This window comes from Trachemys scripta, chromosome 2 (assembly GCF_013100865.1).
Source record: "Trachemys scripta elegans isolate TJP31775 chromosome 2, CAS_Tse_1.0, whole genome shotgun sequence".
NCBI classification, from domain to species: Eukaryota; Metazoa; Chordata; order Testudines; family Emydidae; genus Trachemys; species Trachemys scripta.
In genome coordinates this window covers 107,736,781-107,758,695 of record NC_048299.1, presented here as the reverse complement: position 1 = coordinate 107,758,695, position 21,915 = coordinate 107,736,781, and the positions used below count along the sequence as shown (strand labels likewise).

General features: G+C 41.0%; 1 protein-coding gene across 6 annotated transcripts in view; it reads left to right on the top strand.

Annotated features, from left to right (window-relative positions):
• Positions 1-21,915, top strand: part of PTPN3 (protein tyrosine phosphatase non-receptor type 3) — a 279,790-nt gene that overhangs the window by 200,993 nt on the left and 56,882 nt on the right. For all 6 annotated transcript variants that reach the window (XM_034761382.1, XM_034761381.1, XM_034761380.1 and 3 more), the window contains one exon: positions 20,238-20,261. In XM_034761382.1, the coding sequence (XP_034617273.1) occupies positions 20,238-20,261 (24 nt within the window). The remainder of the gene's footprint in view (positions 1-20,237; positions 20,262-21,915) is intronic.

The following is a 21,915-nucleotide window of genomic DNA, read 5'->3' as shown; positions in this document are numbered from 1 at the left end:
GTTTGGATTCACAGGTTTTAGGAAGCAATGAAAGACTGCAAACCTTCTTAGTCAGGTTCTTTAAGAAAGAGGTTTGATTTATATGAAATACTAGAGAAAAGATTAAAACAATAGTGTAGGTTAAAATGTGTGAATTCAGAGCAGCCAGAGGGTGGGAAAGATAAAAACACAGGTTAGTACTGTGGCACTGATAGATGAGCATGTAGATTAAGGTCTTGTCTACACTACACAGTTATGTCAACACAAGTCAGGTTTCGTTGACAAAACAGTGGAGGTGTGCGCACAACAATGCTCCTCCCACTGATTTAACTCTCCTCCTACTCCGACATAGTAAAACTACCTCGACGAGCGGCATAGAACTTTTTGCAACAAAGTTAGAGCAACACAGTTTCAGTGTAGACACTATGCTTGCTTATGTTGCCCTATGTGGCCTCCAGGAGGTGTCCCATAATACTCACCATGACCACTCTGGTAAGCGGTGTCTACTTCGCTGCCCTGCAGCCAAGTATACAGTCATGTGCCCCTCTCCCTTTTAAGCCCCAGGAATTTTTGAAATTCCACTCCGTTTGCTCAGCGTGGACAGCTCACATCGCATATTCCCAGTTGACCATGCCAACTTTCTGCAGCAAATGGGCTCCCACGTGGAGTACACCAGAGTTGCTGGATCTATTGGGTCTTTGGGGAGAGGAGGTTGTACAGTTGCAGCTCCAATCCAGCCGTAGGAGCTTTGACACCTACGAGTAGATTGCTTGTGGCATGAATGAGAAGGGGCACACAAGGGACATGTAGCAGTGCCATGCTAATATAAAGGATCTGAGGCAGGCATACCAGAAGGCAAGGGGGGGGGCAACCATCGCTCTGGTGTGGCACTGAAAATATGCCACTTCTACAAGGAGCTGCACCCCATACTCTGCGACCCCACTTCCACTGTCAACAGCCCCAGGAATACTTTGGGGGTGACTGGAGGCAGTGGCCAGCAGAGTCTACCCCAGGGATTAAGTGGTGGATGAGGAGGTCAAGTTGAAGACAGATGTGGGACAGGAAACAGGGTCATCTGGTGGCATGGTGAGCCAGGACCTCTCTTTTGACTCTGGAGGAGTCTAGCCAGGCCCAGCAGTCCAGCTCTGGTGTTCCTGACGCAGGAGAGGGGAGCTCCGGTAAGTACTCATTTTTCTTTGATGGAGTACTCTTACATGAGATAGAGGTGTCCTTTATTTTGTTACATGGTGCGCGTGGGAGAAGGGATCAAAATTAACTCACTTGGTATTGTTTGTATCTGCTTCGCATTCCTATGTGGGGCCCTGTGGAGAAGTTTGTTAATGCACATTGAGATCTCCCAGGAATCTTCCATAGAGATCGGTAGGAAACTTTCCTGCACATACTCTGCAATCCTCTGCCAAAGGTTCCTTGGCAGAACTGCTTTATTTCTTCCCCTGTTGTAGGAAACTTTGCCATGCCAATTGGCAGTTAGTTCTGGAGGAACCAAAGCAGCACACAGGCGAGCAGCATATGGACCCAGTCTGAAGCCACACACATGCAGGAGATGCAACCTTGTATCTTTGGTTACCCTCAGTAGCGTTATTTCAGCTTCAATTGTCCCCAGCTGTGGAAAACGGTGCCAGTATTCAGAATAGTGTCCCCAGGCACTTGTACTGATCCTCTTCTTAAACCACCCAGATCCTTTGTACCATCTTGCGCGCGCGCGCACACACACACACACACGGGCTGAACTCACCATGTTTAGTGCTCTAGCCATCCTCGTGCTTGCCAAGGGAAAGTGAGAAAGAGGTGTATGCTACTTTTATGATTCAAGACTCTGAGTTCACACACAATACTGACTCTGTGTATTGCTTCTTTTGCTTCCGCAGATGTGCCCTTAAGGGCCAGTTTCTACACACCGGTGGATCTCCTCTGTCAGATAAGGAGGCAAATGAGGAGGAGTAAGGAGGACATATTTCAGTAATTGCCACAATCATCAGATCAGGCCAATAGTGAGCACAGACTGTGGAGAGAGAATAAACGAGAAACTACAAATGGATAACCAGGAGAGGAAACAGGGTTAGGAACCATTAATAAAGCTCACGGAGGACCAAACAGAGATGCTGAGGTCCCTGATTTTGCTGCAGGCAGAACACATGCGTGCTTGAGTCCCCCTGCAGCTCATACAGAACTGCTTTCCTTGCCCTTCCCAAACTCCCCACACATATTCCTTTCACGTTTCCGGCACATTGTGGTACCCACTGCACTCCACCCGTAGGGACATTTTCAATAACGACAGCTGGACTTACACACAGCTGTGAGACCCTCACTTCAGAGAGTTTTGCTCACTGTTACGTCCTTGTAAGAAATGTTAATCCGTGTATTGCTGTTTAATAAAAATTGAGTTTTACAAAGATAGTGATTCTTTATTTTTGATCTAAACAGGCTGGCTGCAACAGAAATTCGTACATAGTGGCAAACACCACATTTGCAAACTACAGTTAGTGCTCAGGCAGGAATCATTACAGGGGTCATTCAAGGTGGCAAGTAAACAATGCCTGGCTCAATTCATTACAGAAAGACACATTACTGGGTCTCTTTGTTAAAATGTTGCTTCAAAGCCTCCCTGATTTGAATAGTCCCCCCTCCTCCCTTGAGCCCCTTGTATAGCCCTGGTGTCTGGCTGCTCAAAATCAGCCACCAGACTCCACCTCAACGCTCCACCTCTGGGGAAACTTTTCCCCCTTAGCTTCACTTATTCAGAGCACAACAGGCTGCTATGACTATGGGAATATTTTCCTCCTTGAGGTCTAACCTGCCAAAAAGGCAGCGCCAGCGACCATTTAATCTACCAGACACACATTCTGCACCTGAGCCTGTCGTTGAAGTGCTCCTTGCTGCTGTCAAAGTTTCTGGTGTATGACTTCAAGAGCCACAGGAGTAAGGGGTACTCTAGGTCTCTATGATCACTAGGGGCATTTCCACATCCCCTATTGGAATCTTCTGGTCTGGAAAGAAAGTCTCTGCATGCAGCTTTCCATACAGGCCAGTGTTCCTGAAGATACGTGTGTCATGCACCTTTCCTGACTACCCGTGTTGATGTCAGTTAAACGACCCCGGTGATCCACCAGCACCTGCAATACCATAGAGAAGTAGCCCTTTCTGTTGATGTACTTCATCACAAGATGGCCTGGGACCAAAATTAGGATATGCGTGCCATCTATTGCCCCGCCGCAGTTAAGGAATCCTATTGCCGCAAAGCCATCCATCATGTCCTGCACATTGCCCAGAATCGCAGTCCTTCATAGCAAGAGGTGATTAATGGCTGTGCACATTTGCATCACCACAACCCCCATGGTGGACTTCCCAAACTGATTTGTGACTGACTGACTGGTAGCAGCACTCACTTCTCCACCATTAGGGCAGCTCTCATTTTGGTGTCCTTGTGCTGTCAGGTGGGGGTGAACTCTGCACAGAGTTCAAGGAAGGTGGCTTTGAGTAGATGAAAGTTCTGCCACCACTGCTCATGATCCCATACTTGCAACAGAATCTGAACCCACCACTTGGTGCTTGTTTCCTGAGCCCAATAATGATGGTCGACCGTATACAGCTGCTCCGTGAATGCCAACATCAATCCTGAATTGTTTCTTTCCATGGCACACTGCAGAGCAGGCAGCACAGATTCCTGTTCAGATTCGCAGATCATGAAACGCTGCAGGATCAGCTGTGTTATGTTCATAATGCTTATCACAAGACTGGTGAGCAGTGCAGGATCCATGCGTTCAGGCAGAGATGGCAGGCACAAAGTTTACAGGGGCAATTGGAAAAGGTATAAAATGCACTCTGAAGCCCTTGGAATGATGGGATGGAGAAAACTGCTAGAACACTAACTGTGGATGTGCTCCACCGACACAAGGAGCGTTGTGTGAACATGCCCAAGTGATGTAATTACAGTGGTTTATAATCATCGACGTAACTTAAATCAACTCAACTCTTGTGTAGACATGGCCTAAGAAGGGCATCCCAGTATAACCAGCTGCAGCTGGGCCAAAACAGTGGCTCTAGTGAAATGCAAAATATATGGGGAAGGAATCCATAACTCAGTGGTGGAACTGAGTGATTCCAATCTGCTGTGTGTGTCATAACTGTCTGACCATTTGTCCACATGAGTGGTGAAGTAGGCTGTGTTCAGCACTTAATTTCAAGGTCTTTGTAACTTTGTCATCCCATTGTGCACACACGTGGAACATGTGATTCTGAACAATACTTTCTGCATGGCACCTGATGTCAGAGTCTGGGAGAATGTATAACTGAGTGACCCAAAGGATCCTACAGCTAAAGGGACCTGGATTCAGCCAGATCGTAATGCCAGTGAATTGAGCAAGTTGTTTGGTGGTAGAATGGCATGGGTCGTGTTTCTTGTGTCTCAATCATTTTCTTTAAAATGAACTGCTCTAGGGGATATGGGATATTTCACATCTGTGTGGTAAAGTAATTGATGGACTATGTAACATTTTGAGTGTTCTAGGGACATTGACATTGAACTTCAATGTAGTGTCATGGATGTTTGTATGAACTAACAGCTGTACAAGCAGTATTAATCATTTGCCTCATTTGACTGTGAAGAATATTCAGGCCCCAGGGTTTTTTGAATCATTGCCTGTTGGGTTACTCCTGGTCTTCTCCACTAGTAATAGATGTCATGTGCATCTGCAATGCACAGGTAAGCACTGGAGAGATCTCTCTCTTTCCTCCCTTTCCCCTAGATATTGATCAGATGGCTCCGGATATTAAAATTTCCATGTCAGTAAAGAATCAGTTATCTTTCTTTTGAATGTGTCACACTGGCATATCTGTCAGGCTGTTGTCATCCCTTTCAGATATATATATTAGTAGGATTTCTCACTTAGAGCTGCCTTTCTTAACAATGTTGCTTTGCCTCATGTTCCTATATGAATTCTGTAATATGTTGTCTCTGTACAATTTGAGAGATCAGCATCAGCTGGAGAGTTACCACTTCCCATCCTCCTACCTTCTCCCCCCCAAAAACCCTTCCAAAACTCCCTTAAAATCTGTGTACAAGGATTGCTTTTGACAGGCATTCCTAAATTTAGATTGTGTTCTTAATCACTGTCTGACCCTGTATCTGAAGCTGTTTGGAATGAGTGACTGGAGCGAACTCTTGCGCAAATACAAGTATCAGAATTATCAGCTGTCTCTACTAGCACAATGTATGTATACTGACCCAAAGCGGGACATACTGCATTGTGTGGTGAGTAATGGAAATGCGTTTGAATTTTTTCACTGTTTTGCCTCTGGCAGTGTCTTGTGCAGTCTCATTTTATGTAGCTTGGTTTTTGGGGAGGGACTGGGAACTGGCTTGTCTTGAATTTGTTTGTTTTTGTTGGAAATAATATCATGTGATTGGCTATGCTCTGTATAAATGATGCATCCACGTATGGATTCCTCTATGCCAGACAGCAAAAAGGCCTCCGTTACTCTTTGCTTCCTCTTAATGCTACATGCATTGCTTTTCACAGAGCTACTGCTGTGTACTAGATCCCTTGCTGGATAGATTTCTATCAGAGGACTGTACCAGACATTGGCAAGCTGGACTAAATTCTGTGGCAAGATTTTAGCTTCTTCAAAACTGCTTCTCGGTAGAAGGAAAATTCTCTGGCAGTTTTTTTTCATTTTAACCTAAAAACAATTTTTAAAAAGTATGTTTTAATGAATTAAAATGGACAATTCAATCACTAGTGTAGCCCCTGTATTAATTTTTATGTTTATTTTAGGCTGTAGCCATGTTTCCAGTTCTCTATTATGCCAAAGATTTTTGTATTAACACAGTTGCATTGCACAGGTTATTGGGTTTGGATTGGACCCGAGGGGAACTTGGGGCTTGTGGCACATGGAGAGGCATGAGAGCAATTTGAAATTGATGATTAGTTGGATGTTTCTGCTAAAATGATCAGCAATGAAATACTTAACAATATTGCCATTTAAATTGTCTTCTGTAGGTTTCAAAGTTAAAATTTCATTGATATGAATGGGATAGTTCATATATCTAAGACATTCCTTTAGGCTGTCTGCAGGCTCAGGAAGATAACATTCCATTGGTTTACACTCTTGACATTTTCAAGATTGTTTGCAACAATAAGGGTTAGAAATATAATGATTTAAAAAATGAAAATTTAGATTCTGAAACACAATTCTGCGGCCAGGGTGGATTCTGCAGCAAATTCCATGGCTGTACAATCACACATTAAGTCTTTACTATAAATCCCTTGAACAGGAACCCAATGAATAGTGGAAGTACAAGGTGAATGGAAGAGCCTTATTATAAATAGCAACATTTTTGGATATATAGCTTTCTAGAAATCAACTAGTGCTCTCACATGAATTTCTATGTGTAATGCTGCAGTGTATCTGAGTATATACATCATATGCTGGCACTGCTGCAGATAAATTCTGCATACTCCTCTGATATAGATTGATGTATATGTAAATATTGAACTGGAACTGAAAATCATTCAGTTTATAAATTTCTCTAATTAAAAAGTAGCACTGATATTTCCTTGTAAGTATCTTCTAAATAATTGGACTCCTGCACAATAACTGAAGTGGAAAGGGCAAGTAGCTATATGATGCTTTTTACTTTTGTGCAGAAATTCTCCTCTGACTGCATCAAAGTGGAGGGCTCCAGTGTGCAGATTGTGTAGCTTGGGGAAGAGGAGTCCGGTGGCACCTTAAAGACTAAAGATTTATTTTGGCCTAAGCTTTCGTGGGTAAAAGACCTCATGGTTTTTTACCCACGAAAGCTTAGGCCCAAATAAATCTGTTAGTCTTTAAGGTGCCACCGGATTCCTCGTTGTTTTTGTGGATACAGACTACGGCTACCCCCTGATACTTGGGGAAGAGGTGGTCACAGTGGAAAGGGATCCTTCTTTCCTCATATTTTTCTCTTCTTTTCCAGCCTCTTTCCTAGTCTCCACGTGGCTGGAATGGGTCAGGTTGGGCCCGCTTACCTACTTCCCATGTTGTTGCTGCTCTAAAAATTGCTTCAGGTGCACAGGGTAATGGCCTTCTGTAGGCCTTGAATCCCACAAGCTGTGCTCACAAGATTTTCAATCAACAATTCATTTTCCATACCCATGCCTTGTTTGCATATTAGATCCAACTCGGATCCCAAACTAGGGCCACAGCAGCAGAACTCAACCAGTGGTTCTAAAAGATTATTTCCTTTCCCCCACCAATATAATTGAGAGGCAAGATACATTTGAATCTTGAGCCTGTCCCTCCTATTAATCTCTGAAAAGAGATGATAATGAAAATGCTGACACAATTTTAGATTTAACAGCACTACCAGGTGCTAACTATATTTAAAAAAAAAAAAAAAAAAAAAAAAGTCTGGATTTCAAGAATGCCACAAGGGCAAAACCAATCTCTGCAGATGTTTCCTTCAGTTGTTTGTGAAGGTGAGATATTTACTACTGTTCTCTATTGTTTTAGTTGTCCCTTTCCCCTTGGGATTTTGCTCAGCTCTATTTTATCTTCCTCAGTTCTTAGAATAGAGCTCTCTGGTAGTTTATATAAAAATTAGGTGATTTTTTTTTTTCTTTAAAGCTTGACATAGATTGTAAGATATTTAGGGCAAGCAGCTTTATGATCAGTACTTACTGAGTATCCTATAGAAAGTGAAAGGCATAAGGATGACATCTTTCTAGATAGGTTTACTGTGAAGCGAGGAGGGTAGGTTACCTACTATTTTAAAGCATTCATCAGTGGTAAATGAACCAATGGCAAGTTTATTCGCTCTCCAAGCAAGGTCGCTGTTTCTTGATGAAAAAGTTAATTTGTTTCTCTGGTGAGTTTTAGTCACATGTTTTCATTTTCAGTGTTTAAAATGTGTTGGTTGTAATTTATTACAAAATGGGAACATGAATGTGTTGAGAAAATGTGGAATGCCTTGTAGCTGTGGCTTTCAGGGAACAGATGGTCCAGTCATTCATACTTAAAATATTTTATCATATTAGTGGGTAATTAAGTATTAGAAATATCATCAAATTGAGTTGTGAATGTCAAAAGGGTGTGTGTGTATACAGATATATTAAAAAACCTCCTGTGCTACAAAAGACTTTCAGTGGAGCTCTATCTTGGTTATTATTTTAACAGATGGAATTGACCATTTTCCCGATTTACAAACTTCTGACAGCTTGTTAATATTAGCAGTTACCTTTTTTTGCTTTTTAAAATGATTGTAAAATGATGCATTGACTTTTTCATAAGAAATAATGAGAATGAATTAACTGAAGTTCATACATGAAATATGAAAAAAGCCATTGAAAAATATCAGTAAAAAATAATTTGAATCAACATTTGTGTCCAAAAATAGCACTCAGTTGGAAACTTGCTTCACTTTTGTGTCCAAATGTTTGATTGGACCTTTGTCATTTACAAATTATTAATCCAGGTCTAAAGATCTCCCTCTGATGCAAATAGAATTATATTAAAACAGGTGAAGTTGTATTTTATAACTGTTGGATTACATCACAAAGTGACATGATGTGAATTTTGAAGTAGACTTCTTTTGCATCAGCTAACTTCTGACAACTTGGATTTTATTTAAACTTTGAAAATATAGCTACTATGTACTGTGGTTTTTTAAAAAAATAATAAAGGTAATATCTATTTTTAAAAGATTATGCATTTTTCATAACATACTTTTCCATCATGAAACTAACTACTTCAAAATACAGATATTTGTATGTTTCCTTTTTATTTAGATTATTGAACAAATATATAAGTAAATTAAGATCAAATGACACTGTATTCTCTCCATCCTGCTGCTAAATATTATACATTGTTTTTATTATCCAAGTCCCAAGGCAGGACTGGACTCAGAAATGAAAATTCTGTCCCTCTTAAACTGGCTCTTCTCGGGGTTCCTTCCTGCAGAACTTTGACCTACCTTCTAGCTCTCTTGCTGTTCTCCATTGTCTGTCCTTCAGAGTTACTACTGAGGGTACGTCCACACTAGCCGCCAGATCGGTGAGTAGTGATTGATCTATGGGGGGATCGATTTATCGTGTCTAGTGTAGACACGATAAATTGATCCCTGATCGGTCTGCCGCCAACTCCTGTACTCCATTGCAGCGAGAGGCTTCATAGCTGAAGTTGCATATCTTAGGTCGATCCCTCCCTCTCCTGTCCCCTCCTCCCCCCAGTGTAGATCAGGCCTGAGACCTAGCAGGTCTGCCTGCCATTGAGAGTCAGCAGAATAGTTCTGTACCTCCACACACGTCCTAGCCAATTACCATGTCAAAGGCACATTCATGGTTGACAATTTCCTTAAATAGTAGCTTCCAATGCATGGACTAACAATACCTTAATTACTGGTGATGGGTTTTTCATTTTGTTTTCAGTCTAAGAACTGGGTTTCTTGAGGTCATAGATGTGAATAGAAAAGCTGTCTCTTAATGCTCCTTTCCACAGTTCTTGTCTATTTCAGTCTCCTGCCAGCTTACAAAAGCAGAACTGCCAGAGAGCACAAAATATGTGTTGCAAGCCTGTTTGTCCACCCGCAATCTCAAACATTTCAGTATTTTGTATAAGTTGTGGTTAAATTCCAAGTCTATCAGATAGTATTTTTAAAAAGTTGTGCAAGGCCTCGTTTTGAAAACTGGATAGGTTTTGCTGTTTAAAAAAAATAAGTGTGTTAAAAAAAAGACTGGGCAATGGGATGCTGTCTCATTAGTGATTTGTAGGTTTTGACAGCATCTCTTTAAATAGTTATTAAATTATTGGCACTAAATATCAATTTAAAATAAACAAATTCTCTTGTTTTTTGTAATATAGTACTGTTGGTTTACAGTGTGTGCCATGTCCTGGATTCCTAGCCTGAAAAGACTACAGTTTAAAATGAACATTGGCTTCATTATATCATTATGGATTTTGATTAATCCTAATAAGTGGAATAAGTAGCACTCATAATTGCTTCTGAGACACTTCTAATCCTTATAAATAAATATGCACTACTCCATAGCCTCTCCTGTGTGGCCTTTTGCTCTGGCTGTATAATCTTCTGTCAGGCTTTCCACAAAGGTACCTATGATACGGAGCTCAGAGGGCCAGGAGCTAGTGGCTATTATACCCAACTTCTGGCCCCTTGTCTCTGTATCAGGGTGATAGTGGTGCCTGTTCCTATCTTAAGCCAGGAATCTTTGAAGTCAAGTCAAGACCCTTAATGGGTTGTGGTAGGGGAACCCAGACACTTGCTCTCCACTGGGTCCCATCCCAGGGCCTGTAGGAAGTAACACTGGCAGAGTCCTTCTTGCAGTGAGTCTAAGTTGCTTTCCTGGGGTATTTCCTGCCTATAGATCCCTTCAGTTTGGTTCATGGCCCTTATACGCCAGCCAGCCAATCACCTCACAACTGAAGAGTCCAAAGGAGGGGTCCTGCTCTACCTGTGAGTTCTCAAGGGGGAGATGGTTAGAGAAGGCTCTGCTTGAGGACATTACCCAATTGGTGGTCCCCACTCAGGCTCACTCTTCTGTCTGGCTTGCTGGAGAAGAATTCCTCACTCTTGTAGCCCATCCACCACCCTTTGCCTGGGCTTCTGAGCTCCTTTTTAACCCTCTCCTCCAGTCAGAGCATATTCGCCAGGCCCGTAGGGGTAGGGTGGGGCTACGTGGGCCCTGTATTCCCTTATACCCCTTGGGGCACAGTGTTGCGAGTGTACACCCTATCACAATACTATTTAATTGTTCTGTAACTTCAAAAATTATTAGCAAACCTTGTTTACACATCAGCACTATCATTTTACTCCTTCAACTACCCAACTTTGCTTCCTCCTTATCAACACACTCTGCAGTTTGTCATTTCTTTCCACTGTAAAAGTGCCTCAGTACCATTGTGGCTGAGCGGTCTCCCCCTCCTCTCAAGCATCCACCAGTTCTGTCCGCTAGCATCCACTCAATTCTCCTGTAATCTCCAGCATTCCCACCCCTGAATATTATCATCTGTCTTTCAGAGATCAACATTCCTTCCTTGAACTCGATATTGTCTTCTCTACTCCCATTTTGCTACCCCACTCCAGCTCATATCACTGCCATCTTCAGCTTTGCCATGTCTACTGATACTCCTGCCTTATCTAAAGTGCAGCCATCACTGCTTTTCAGGGAACTCCTCCTTGATCTCAATACTCTTAACAACTGTCTCCTCAAATCCAGTTAGCTCTCTCTGCAATCTTCTCTTGTGTCTTCTAATTCCTGATTGTTCAGAGGATCTTTGATCAATTCTATTCTGGCTGTCTCCCACTCTCAGAACTGAGTGGCCATTACATGCTTTCCACTTTGCTAAACAGGATTTCTTTACAGTTTTCCTTCTTGACCTCAGGGCACTGTTGGCCACACTGATGATAAACTTTTAAAAGCTTTTGATTTTATGCTGATGTCTCCGGCTACTGGTTCTTCGTCCTGCTTCACTTGTCTGTTTTCTTTCTGCTCTTTCTTGATCTTGAAGTACATTTCAGACAAGAACCAGCTCTTCGGTAGGTTCCTAAGGCTTTGTTCTCATTCCTCTGCACACTTATATCTCCCACCTACCCTACTATATTATTTCAAAATTGAATCCCCTCATCAATTCTGTGCTGTTGACACTCAGTTCTCTTGCTCCTTTAAATCTATCCCTGATCTCTTCTTTGTCTCCATGCATATCTTTCTTGAATATATCATCTGGCCGTGCCTTTATTTTCTTCATCTGAATGACACCAACATGGACGTTCTTTTATTTGGCAAGAAAAAATATGGTCTCATCTGTAGTTTTAAACTGTGATAGCCATTTTTCTTTTCAGCTTGATAAATGTGGAGTGGATCCTTGATACTGAGCTCTTTTTTTTTTCCCCCCTACATCTAGTATACTGGAAATATACTATCAAGTCTCAAACATATCCTGTATCTGATGCTGCTTCAATGCTTACTCCTCTGATTTGTTCCTCCATACGTTTGTTCATTCTTTCCTTGATAATTAAAATTCTTCTGAAGCCTCTTAGCATATCTTGGACATCTTCACACCTCTGCATGGTCACATCATTCCATCCTGAAAGTCTTCAAGGACCTTAATGTATATGCCCTCCTCTCCTTCCTTGTTCTTGTGTTAGCACTTGGAAAGTGTAAAGTGCTGCACAAACATTAACATGCACCTTTTGCCTTCCTGCCAATTCAGATCTGTCCTTTGTTGGAGGTCACATTTTTGTTGCAGCACCCTCATCCCCTGATGAGTTATTAACACTTCACACTTTTTAAAAATAAAACTAAAAACCTATCCCGTTTTTATGCTATTTATAAACTTGCAAAAATTATAGATATGTCACAAAAGAACAAACTAGCAATGTATATTTAAAAAATAGCACTGATATAGCTTTGTTCAACATCTTTAGCACCTACATATCCTAATATTATTACTAATTATTTTCCCTCCTTTATTTTTGTATGAATTTAGCATTTGTGAAAGGTTGCCAGAATGATAGCCCTAGAGAATTAAGTCACTAACTGTGCCACAGAAAATGTAGCAGTTAGTGACCATGCACATTTGCACACTGTCCTACAATGTGCCTGTACCCTGACTTATGAAGGAACACTATAAGAAGAGGGGGAAATTCTCTTTCTATGGCTATTAATTTGTGATGTTTTCTGAAACTCTGGTGGCAGTTAGTCCCAAAATTTGGTGATATGTGTTGTGATATGACCACCTGTCCACTAGGTATTGGACTGAGATCCTCAAACTTATTCTGTACAGAACACAGAATAGCCATGGAATAGGGCTGGTCTAAACTGGGACTGTGCATTGCACTGGGAAGCACGTTAAAACATTTTCACTAACATGGTGTTAAACATGACTTTGACATTAGTGTGGACAAGAAGAGTAGTGTTTAAAATATTTTTAACGTGCCGTAATTTAATTTTACCATGAGCAGCTTGCTTGTTTTTAAACATAACTCTTTGTCCAGACCAAGCATAAAGTTGTGTTTAACACCATGTTTGTTAAAACCTGTTATGTTTTCCAACATGATGCATTTTTCAGTGTAGACATACATCTAAAGGACCACAACTTTGGATCATTACTTTTTAGGAGAGGACTTGAATGGGGAGACTTAAAAAGAACTTGTTTACAGATATCTCCAAAACCTACGTATTCTGTCCTGCTTGCAGAAAAATAACCTTTTAACCATTCCCTGTACCAGCACCCGATGTTATCACCTATTCCTTCAAACTTATCCTAGCTTACTCTCCCCACCTATTCATTTTCTTTGTGTAACATAATGTAAGTCATTGCTTTTAATTGAGATTTGAATGCACTGTAAAGTTATATTGTCTACCATAATATTTTCCTTTACATTTTTCATATTTAACTGTTAGTGAACTCCTATTTTATGCAGACATCTCTCATCCTTCCAGATTTTGGAACGGAATTGCTATTTAGACAAAATATGTAGGCCACGTAATGGATTTTTTTTTAAAAGTGATATGCACTCCTTCCTAGTCCTACATCTAATTTCCATCTGAATGCCTGAGTAATTATTTAGAACTAATGTTTAAGAGAACAATAGATAATAGAAGAGACTGAAAGTGGCAAGTGACACCTAGGCGTCAGTATTTAATGTTGTTTTAAAATTGAATTAAGTAAAAAAGGGAACATTTTAGCTTTGACAGAAAATGCGTTACAAAAAGCCCTTTCCCCCCCATACTGATGTATACAGTCAGACTTCTAACTATTAAAAAAACTAAATTCAGAATACTGAAGGACTCCGAAGGAAAATTTGAAATAGAGGCAAGGCATTGTCTATGAGCAAGTGTTACTGGTATATGCTGTAATAGCTTTCATGAAGCAAATATTCATCCTGTCACAATACAGCTTTGTAAGTCAAATATTTTACTAAATAGGCAGTTGTGACAGCGCCCAACCCCCATCCCTCTAAAAAGAGAGGAGGTTGATGGCAGAGATGTTTCGGTAAAGGGTCCTTACCTCATAAATGCACTTTCCTCTTGATCTGTGAGAGCCTGGATTCAGTGACTTTCCAAACACGCTACAGAGCTTATCTGTTTTCCTTGGCTTGTACCAGAGGTGAGAGAGAGGATGGTTAGGTTCTAGAGTGCTTGATTAAGGATTAGTTGGTTATGTGGGAGATCTCCATTTTTTCATTACGTGGTATAATTGTTTATTATTCTGTCCAGTATCCAAAGTACTTGAATAGTTACTTTCTATAAATTAAAAAAAAAAAACATTTCTATTCTATTATAACTTTGTTAGAAAAGAGACTGAATAGTTCATAGTTGCACATGTAGAGCTGCAATGATCCAGTTGGGCAGACAATTAATATTCATTCCACAGAGAGAGTAAACATGGTACCTTTCCCTTTGTTAGGTAATACACAGAGAAGTATTGTCCAGAAGTAAGTAATGCAAGGTAGCACTCTTAATCATTTCTGTGATGGTTAGGTATTTACCACTGACCAAGGGGCAGAGGTGAAAGTAGGCTGGTACGGCTTACCGGCAAGAGCTGGTATGCTATGCGAGACCAGACTAAATCGCTAGCCTGGGGAAGCCAAAGGGCCCGGGGCTCCCTGCAGCAGCTGGAGCCCAGGGCCCTTTAAATCATCACCGGAGCCCTGCCGCCGTGATGTCGGGGTAGTGGTGGCAGCGGAGCTTGGGTGGTTCTTTAAAGGGCCCGGGGCTCCCCGCAGTGGCCAGAGCCCCTGGTTCTTTAAAACACTGCCCCAGCCTGGCTGCCGGAGCACCGGGGTAGCAGCGGCAGGACTGCGGCGGCGATTTAAAGAGCCTGGAGCTCCGCTGATGTAGCGGCAGCCCGGGCCCTTTAAATTGCCCCTAAGCCCCGGGGCTCCCAGACGCCTCTGCAGCGGGGAGCTCCAGGGCCTTTAAATCTTGATTTAAAGGCCCCGCCTCTTCCAGTTGAGGCCACACCTCTTCTGGTTGAGGCCAAGCCCCTTCTCAGGACTCCAGCATACCGGTAAGTCCTTTAACTTACTTTCACCCCTGCCAAGGGGAGTGGTATAGGATGGAAGGAAGAAATTGTGAATCAGTTTTTAAAAATGTGTATCTCCAGGCTTTCTAAATCAACACTTAACTTGCACCTTACCTTCATCCAAGGGGTAGCCATGTTAGTCTGTATCCACAAAAACAAAGAGGAGTCCGGTAGAACTTTAAAGACTAACAGATTTACTTGGGCATCAGCTTTATGGGTAAAAAACCCACTTCTTCAGATAGAAGTGGAGTTTTTTACCCCTGAAAGCTTATGTCCAAATAAATCTGTTAGTCTTTATGGTGCCACCAGACTCCTCCTTACCTTCATGTTCTCCTAATGGTTAACATTCTTCAGTCTAATTTTTGTGCCTGATGTTTAATTAAATGTTAGAAAAGCAAAAAGGACTTGAGGTATTTATTCCTTTTTTTTAAATTCTATTTTGAGAAAATATCAAAGTTGAATTAAGAGGCACCATAACATGGTCACCATAGCACTTACCATACTCGTCTGCTCCACCATACTCATCTGCTCTGCTCTTATTGTAAGCAAAAAAGGGTATTCAGTTGCACACAGGATTCTTTTATATTTCAGTTTAGTACCCCTTCCTCTTTACAAGAGCAGAGCAGTCTGAGGGGACATTCAGCATGTTTACTTTCTGGTGTTCAGAGGTTTGAGGCTTTGGGGAAAAAATTGATTAAAGTGACTTAATGAAATAAAACTATTACCTCCTCTCCCACCCACCTTTTTTTCTTCTTCACACTTAGTGAGGTGTAAGTATGGTATAACCTTCTACACCTGCACTAATTTGAGCGACCAATTTTTTAAAAAAGAATTATTTTAGTATGTCACCTCACTTAATGTGAAAGCTTTAATAGCTGATTTCCTTTTAAATAAATTTTAAGATCTTGGTCTAGATATAATTTAGTCCTGCCATGAGTGCAGAGGACTGGACTAGGTGACCTCTAGAAGTCCTTCCAGTTCTATCATTATAGACACTATGGATCTAGTTTGCAGCAATGCTTAATTATGGCTTTTACTCCCAGATGGCATTATATAATATAGTTGATCTGTTTTAAACAATTGAATGCAAAAATACTTTTTTTCTGTTTAAAGTTCACTACTATTTGGCATTCATTATAATATTTTCTACAATATCACTTAATGACTTCTAATTTAACCACCACAGTTCATGTAATTGTTTTTAACTAACTGAAATACACAGGTATATTTACACATGCTATTTCTAGAGATAACTACTATATAAGGATGTAGATAGTTGTTGTCCCAGATCCCCCATCTGCAGAGTTGTAGATCAAAAAAGGCTTAGCCGCTCTTATTATTAACATTTGTTTATAACAACAGCAGCATTCTTTTGGAACCTTTCAGGGACATAACCAAAAATAACAATAATGCCCTAAGGATTTTACAATCCAGGTTAGATACAGTGATGGGATGCAGGGAGATGACATCACACTGAGGAGGAGAGGGAGACATACACAAAACAAGGTGACAAAGTTGCTTGCAGGTAATATGATATTTAATCTATTTAGCTTAGTTGCTTGAACAGGCAGGTAAAAAAAAAATCCTTGGAAAAGCCATGTGTTCATTGTGTCAGCTCCTTGAAACCAATTCTCTTTGAGGTCCCTAGCACCTGTCCCATGAACTCATAATTTAGGACCAAACTGTGGTCAGCAGATCCCTTTCTAGTGATTTGTAGAATAAAATATCTAAGCAACAAGTGTCTGGCAGTGGACTAGGAAGTTGAAAGAGGACATTGTAAAAGAAAGACCATCATGTAGACTGAGCGGTCTGCAGAAGACAATGTGAAGAACTACTCTCATATAGAATATCTCCTTCTCACAGTGATATTCCCTATTCAATGAGACTGTAATCCCTAGAATATGACCTGCGGGTGGGGTGAGGTGGGGTGTCCAGTGCTTCTCCCAGTGGTGGTGTGCAGTTAGTTCCTCAGTGTTGGTTTTCTATTACCCCTTAACCAAATTCTGTGGCAAGGCCCATAGATGGCTGTAGCATTCTGGTGCAGCACTTGTGGGATGGTAAAACAATAGCATGTGTAACTCTGTTAAACTCCCCTTCTTTCTGCACCTCAGTTTAACTCTTCGCTGAAGCACAGACTAAAGTTCTCTCTGGTTGTGACTTTTCAGAAAGCATTGCACAGCGTCAAACCCTACGGCTGTTGTATGTGAAACCGTGATAACAGGTGTTAATAGTTCCCAGTCCATTTCAAAGAGAGACTGCCATACACTGTCTTACTAAAACATTTAATGCACACAGTAAACAGTATAAAATATGGTAAATGGTATTTGGAAAACTATGAATAACCTTTAAAGAAAAGCTATTAGTAAATCTATTGGTGTTTCTTTTACAGAGTTCCCCACTTTGTTTCTGTTACATACATTAAAATATAAAGTTTCAAGATAACATCCTTTATACTTTAGTGCACACACACACAAACACATTCCCCTCTAATTTTCTCTGAGATGTTTTCTTAGTCTCTGTAGTGTGGCCATAATATGTTCTATGTGTCACCTGGATTCCCCAGAGCTTGAGAAGAGTGGGAACATCTGTCTTTCAACACTTCAGAACCCGTCAGCAAACAGTCTGGGGATCTCCATAGCTAGTCGTATTCCAGCCCTTGGGTTAACAGCTGACTGCTCCTCAGTTGCCGAGGAAACAGAAATCTGCAGCCTGTGTTCAAAATGGCACAGATATTGGGATCAGCATATAAAACATCCATTCCCTCGATCTCTGTGAGGCTCTCACTCTATAGGGCACCATCTTCTCCCAGTAAGCTCAGCTAAGTCAGGCAAGAATTTACAAACCCTCCCCAAAACTCAGCTCTGCCCCATTCTCTCTCTTTAACTGAGGCAAAATCCCAGTTGAAAGCAGGTAGCTGATAGCTGGATATAAGTTCCACTAGCTCTGTAGCTTCTAGGGTAAAATATGCTCCCCTCAGCTCTCCCTCTAGATCTATAACACAGACCACAGTGGAGGAAGCATCCCAATGGAGGGCTTCTCTAGTAAGTAAAGCTGGAATAGCATTGCTCTGCATCCATAATTCTACAGGACTGGGATGCAGCCCTCACAGCACATTTCTTGGTCCTATGATGATCAGCTGCTGAGTCCACAGGGCTCTCTTTTTAACTCATATATTCATAACCTTTCCCCACCGCCCCACCTGATGCTCTGATATGCTCAGCTTTGGAGGGTGACCCACCAGGCGGATTGACCACAATGAAAAGTTCCTGTACAGGTTCAGAAACAGCTACTGAGCATGTCTAGTAACTACCACACTCTAGTTCTGAATGCTCTGTGCCCTGACTGAGTTGCCCTCTATGTCCACCTCCCCACCCTCCAAACTGTTTCTCTCCCTTTGATGAGTCAAACAAGTTCAAATGCTGCAGTATATAAAGCATGTAAGTTACACAGGCAGAAGATCGGTGGTAGCTTCAGATACGTTTAAAAATCAATTTTACTGAATTAAATATAAAAATAAATCATACGCTGGCTACGGTATTCCTCGTGTTTAATTTGCTATTTTAAAAAAAAATCACTTTTCTGCAGAATTTTTTTATTCAGAATGCATAACTGTCTTGTAAAGGTCTTCCGGAGGGAAGCTAGAGGTTTTGTCAGCTGAGAAAGTTTGGGACAGCAGATGGGACCATGGGATAAGAACATTAGTTGTATGTTTCAGTGATCAAAAGTGAAATAATTAACACTGTTGGCATTTTAAATTGTCATTATTAGGTTTCAGGTTGATACACCATTGAGATAAAGGGAGCAATTTATACTTCCGGAAATGTTTCAGGCCGTCTGCAGTCATCTCTGTCCAATTTGTTTTTATGCTTGGTTCATATTACAGAAGGATTAGATATGCAAATATTGGTTAAAATATTTTAAAAGAAGGTTTATATTCTGGAGCACAATTTATCAGCATATTCCATGGCAGCAAAATCACAAAGCACATAGGGCTCTGCCCGTAGCAACATCTGCTCTTGCAGAAAATGACAAAACAACCAATCTTTTCATCTCTGGACCTTGATATAGTGATCTGGCCCACTTAAGTAAAAACAACCGTGATAGACCAAAATGTGTTGGAAAATTTTCAGTAAGAGAACTTTTTCCTGACTTTTGGAAGAAGGCAGTTACTTCTAGGGTGTTTATTCTAGATCTGTGTTCCAAATCTTCATCCAAGCTGCTGTGTTGGGGTTGGGAACCGGAACCGTCAAGGTCTATGCCTATTTATAGTTGGGTGGGGCTGTTGGTCTTGCTATATGCAACCCTGTGTTTCCAAGACTGTGGACCACCAGTGATCTGTGGAGCAGTTGAAGGTCCACAGAGAGCTGACTGGTGACATGGTGCTGGCTCTCCTCCTTGCTTTCAGTTTTTCCATCACATTAAGAAAAGCTAAACATATATTAAATACTCTCCTAGTCTTTTCCATTTAAGCAATTGTTGTAGTTGACACAGGGATTTTATGATTGCAGAGAGGACCGGAGTGATTTATGCAATCATGAATGGGAGAGGAGCTGTCCACAAGTCAATATCTCTATTGAGATGTGGACCACATTTGAAAAAATCTTGAGAAACCCCTGCTCTTCCTGGTCAAGCTGCTCTGTAATGAACGCCACTTAACTTGCCTTTGCTCCCTGTACTGTGTCGTACACATGTGCATGCAGTTATGCTTTTGTCTGCAGGCTTTCTGTGTAAGCAGCCGTTCTGCCTTGCATTGTGGGGACAAGCATACTGCAACTCTGCTAACTGCAAGGGCTGTGCCACTTTCATTTGTGTCTTCAGCATGTGATTTTTGCAGAGCATCAGCAGTGCCTTCTGTAGTCTTTGTGGGCCATGACAAAGAGCTCCATCTTGAGTGATAGGGAGTATTTTATTAAACGATCTGAATCCTGACACTGCTGTGCACCAGTATAGTTTATGATTGCAGATAACACTTTTTTGTTAGCCGGCTTTGTGCTAGAAATGAAATGCTGGGGTTAGTTTTAATATTTCTTGAGTGATCCATAAAATCTTTAATTTTTTTCCTGGGTTCAGGTTCTAGGTTCTAAAATTAAGTTCTTAAATTGCTGTGAATACAGCACTCAGGCCTTGAAGTTCTTTTCTTAGATTAGAACTGTGGTGTGCTTTGTTCCAATTCTCCTAAAGATATTTATCCTATGTTCGCTTATTGTTTTTGACAGGTCATCTGAACAAGAATCACCAAAGTGAGTTTTCTTATAAGCATACAAAAATTTTACTGTTGAAAGTGGGGATTTCAGATATGAACTAAAATTATGACCGAATGAAATCTTTGAAGCCTTTCTATTTAAATGGTTAGAAAAATGTCATTTTATAGAGATCTTTAAAAAAATCCCCACACTAATCTTTAGAAATATGTTGAATTCTGACATGCCAGTAAGCATCTAAACATTGTAATTTGCAAAGAGTCACTTCTCTAAATTGCTCTGTAGAATATATAGTAAAAGTTTAATTATGCTAAAATCTGGTGGTGATTTATCTAGTAATTCTTTATATAGCACAACAAAACCTTAAATTAAGCAGTTTGGAAGTCACATCTATCCCTAGCACAGTGTTAACTTTTCCTGCACTGGGGAATCATTATGGACTGTAATCTAATGTTACAAGTGAAATGTGAAAATTTGCTATATTCCTCAAAGATTGTTAGTGTGATCCACTTACACATATAACTTTGGTATCTTCATAATACTGATTTATATTCGAGTCATAAATATCTTGAGGTATACAATATTAATGACAGTAATTACTAGAGAAATCAAAATCTTGAAGGTGCTGTTCCTATTTTACATGATGTGTGTGTTTATATAGTTCACTACTTTAAAACATTTTCAGGGTTTAGCAAAGTGTTCTCATGAACAATAAGGACTACTGAAGACTGAAAAAGCTGAAAATTTAAGTTTCTTTCTTGAACTGAATATTCTGTGACTGTTGTAAAAACACTCCATTCACCTTGCTGATGCAAGGTAGTAAAATTAAATGTCCCAAAACTTGGTTAACCACAGAGTTAAGGTTGCACAGTGTTGTCTTGTAACCTTTGAAAACATTGAGTTCAGCTTCACTCAGGCCTCTGAAAACTGGCAAATGAAGAAAAGAATGAAAGTAATGCAAACGTAAAAACCAGGAAATATGAATTTATCATACCTCCACTCTTCAACGCAACCTTAATTCTATTCTCTTCAAGCAATGCCCCAAGACACAATAATACAGAAGCTACACAGTGCTCTGGGAATATATCACCTGGGCATTATAGGACAAAGTCTAAAACCTTCTCTTGCTAAGGCAAAACTCAGTCTAGGTCAGATGTAGCAAACAGGAGCTACTTGCACCTGGCCTATACTCAAACACTGAGCGTACTCCACACAAACCATCCCAGACTTTTTTAATATTACCACCCCTGACTCAGAGCATTCCTTCTGAGACATTACCTTCACTTACCCCTCACTAAGCGCCAGAGACCACTATTTTCAGGGCCAGCTCCAGCATTTCTGCCGCCCCAAGCAAAAAAAAAAGCCGCGATCGCAATCGCGACCAGCGGCGGCAATTGGGAAAAAAAAAAGCCACGATCGGCTGCGGCAGGTCCTTCGCTCCTAGAGGGAGTGAGGGACCTGTCGCCCCCGAATTGCCGCACATGTGGCCCCTCTCCCTTGGCCGCCCCAAGCACCTGCTTGTTAAGCTGGTGCCTGGAGCTGGCCCTGACTGTTTTGTATGTACTGCTGACAAGAAAATCCCCATGTGCATCTCTACTGATACAACCTCCAGAACACAGTGCTGAAATGAAGAATACCTAATCCTTCAAAGTAAACATGCACTCCTCCTTGTATTAGTGTAAAAGTTCTGCCA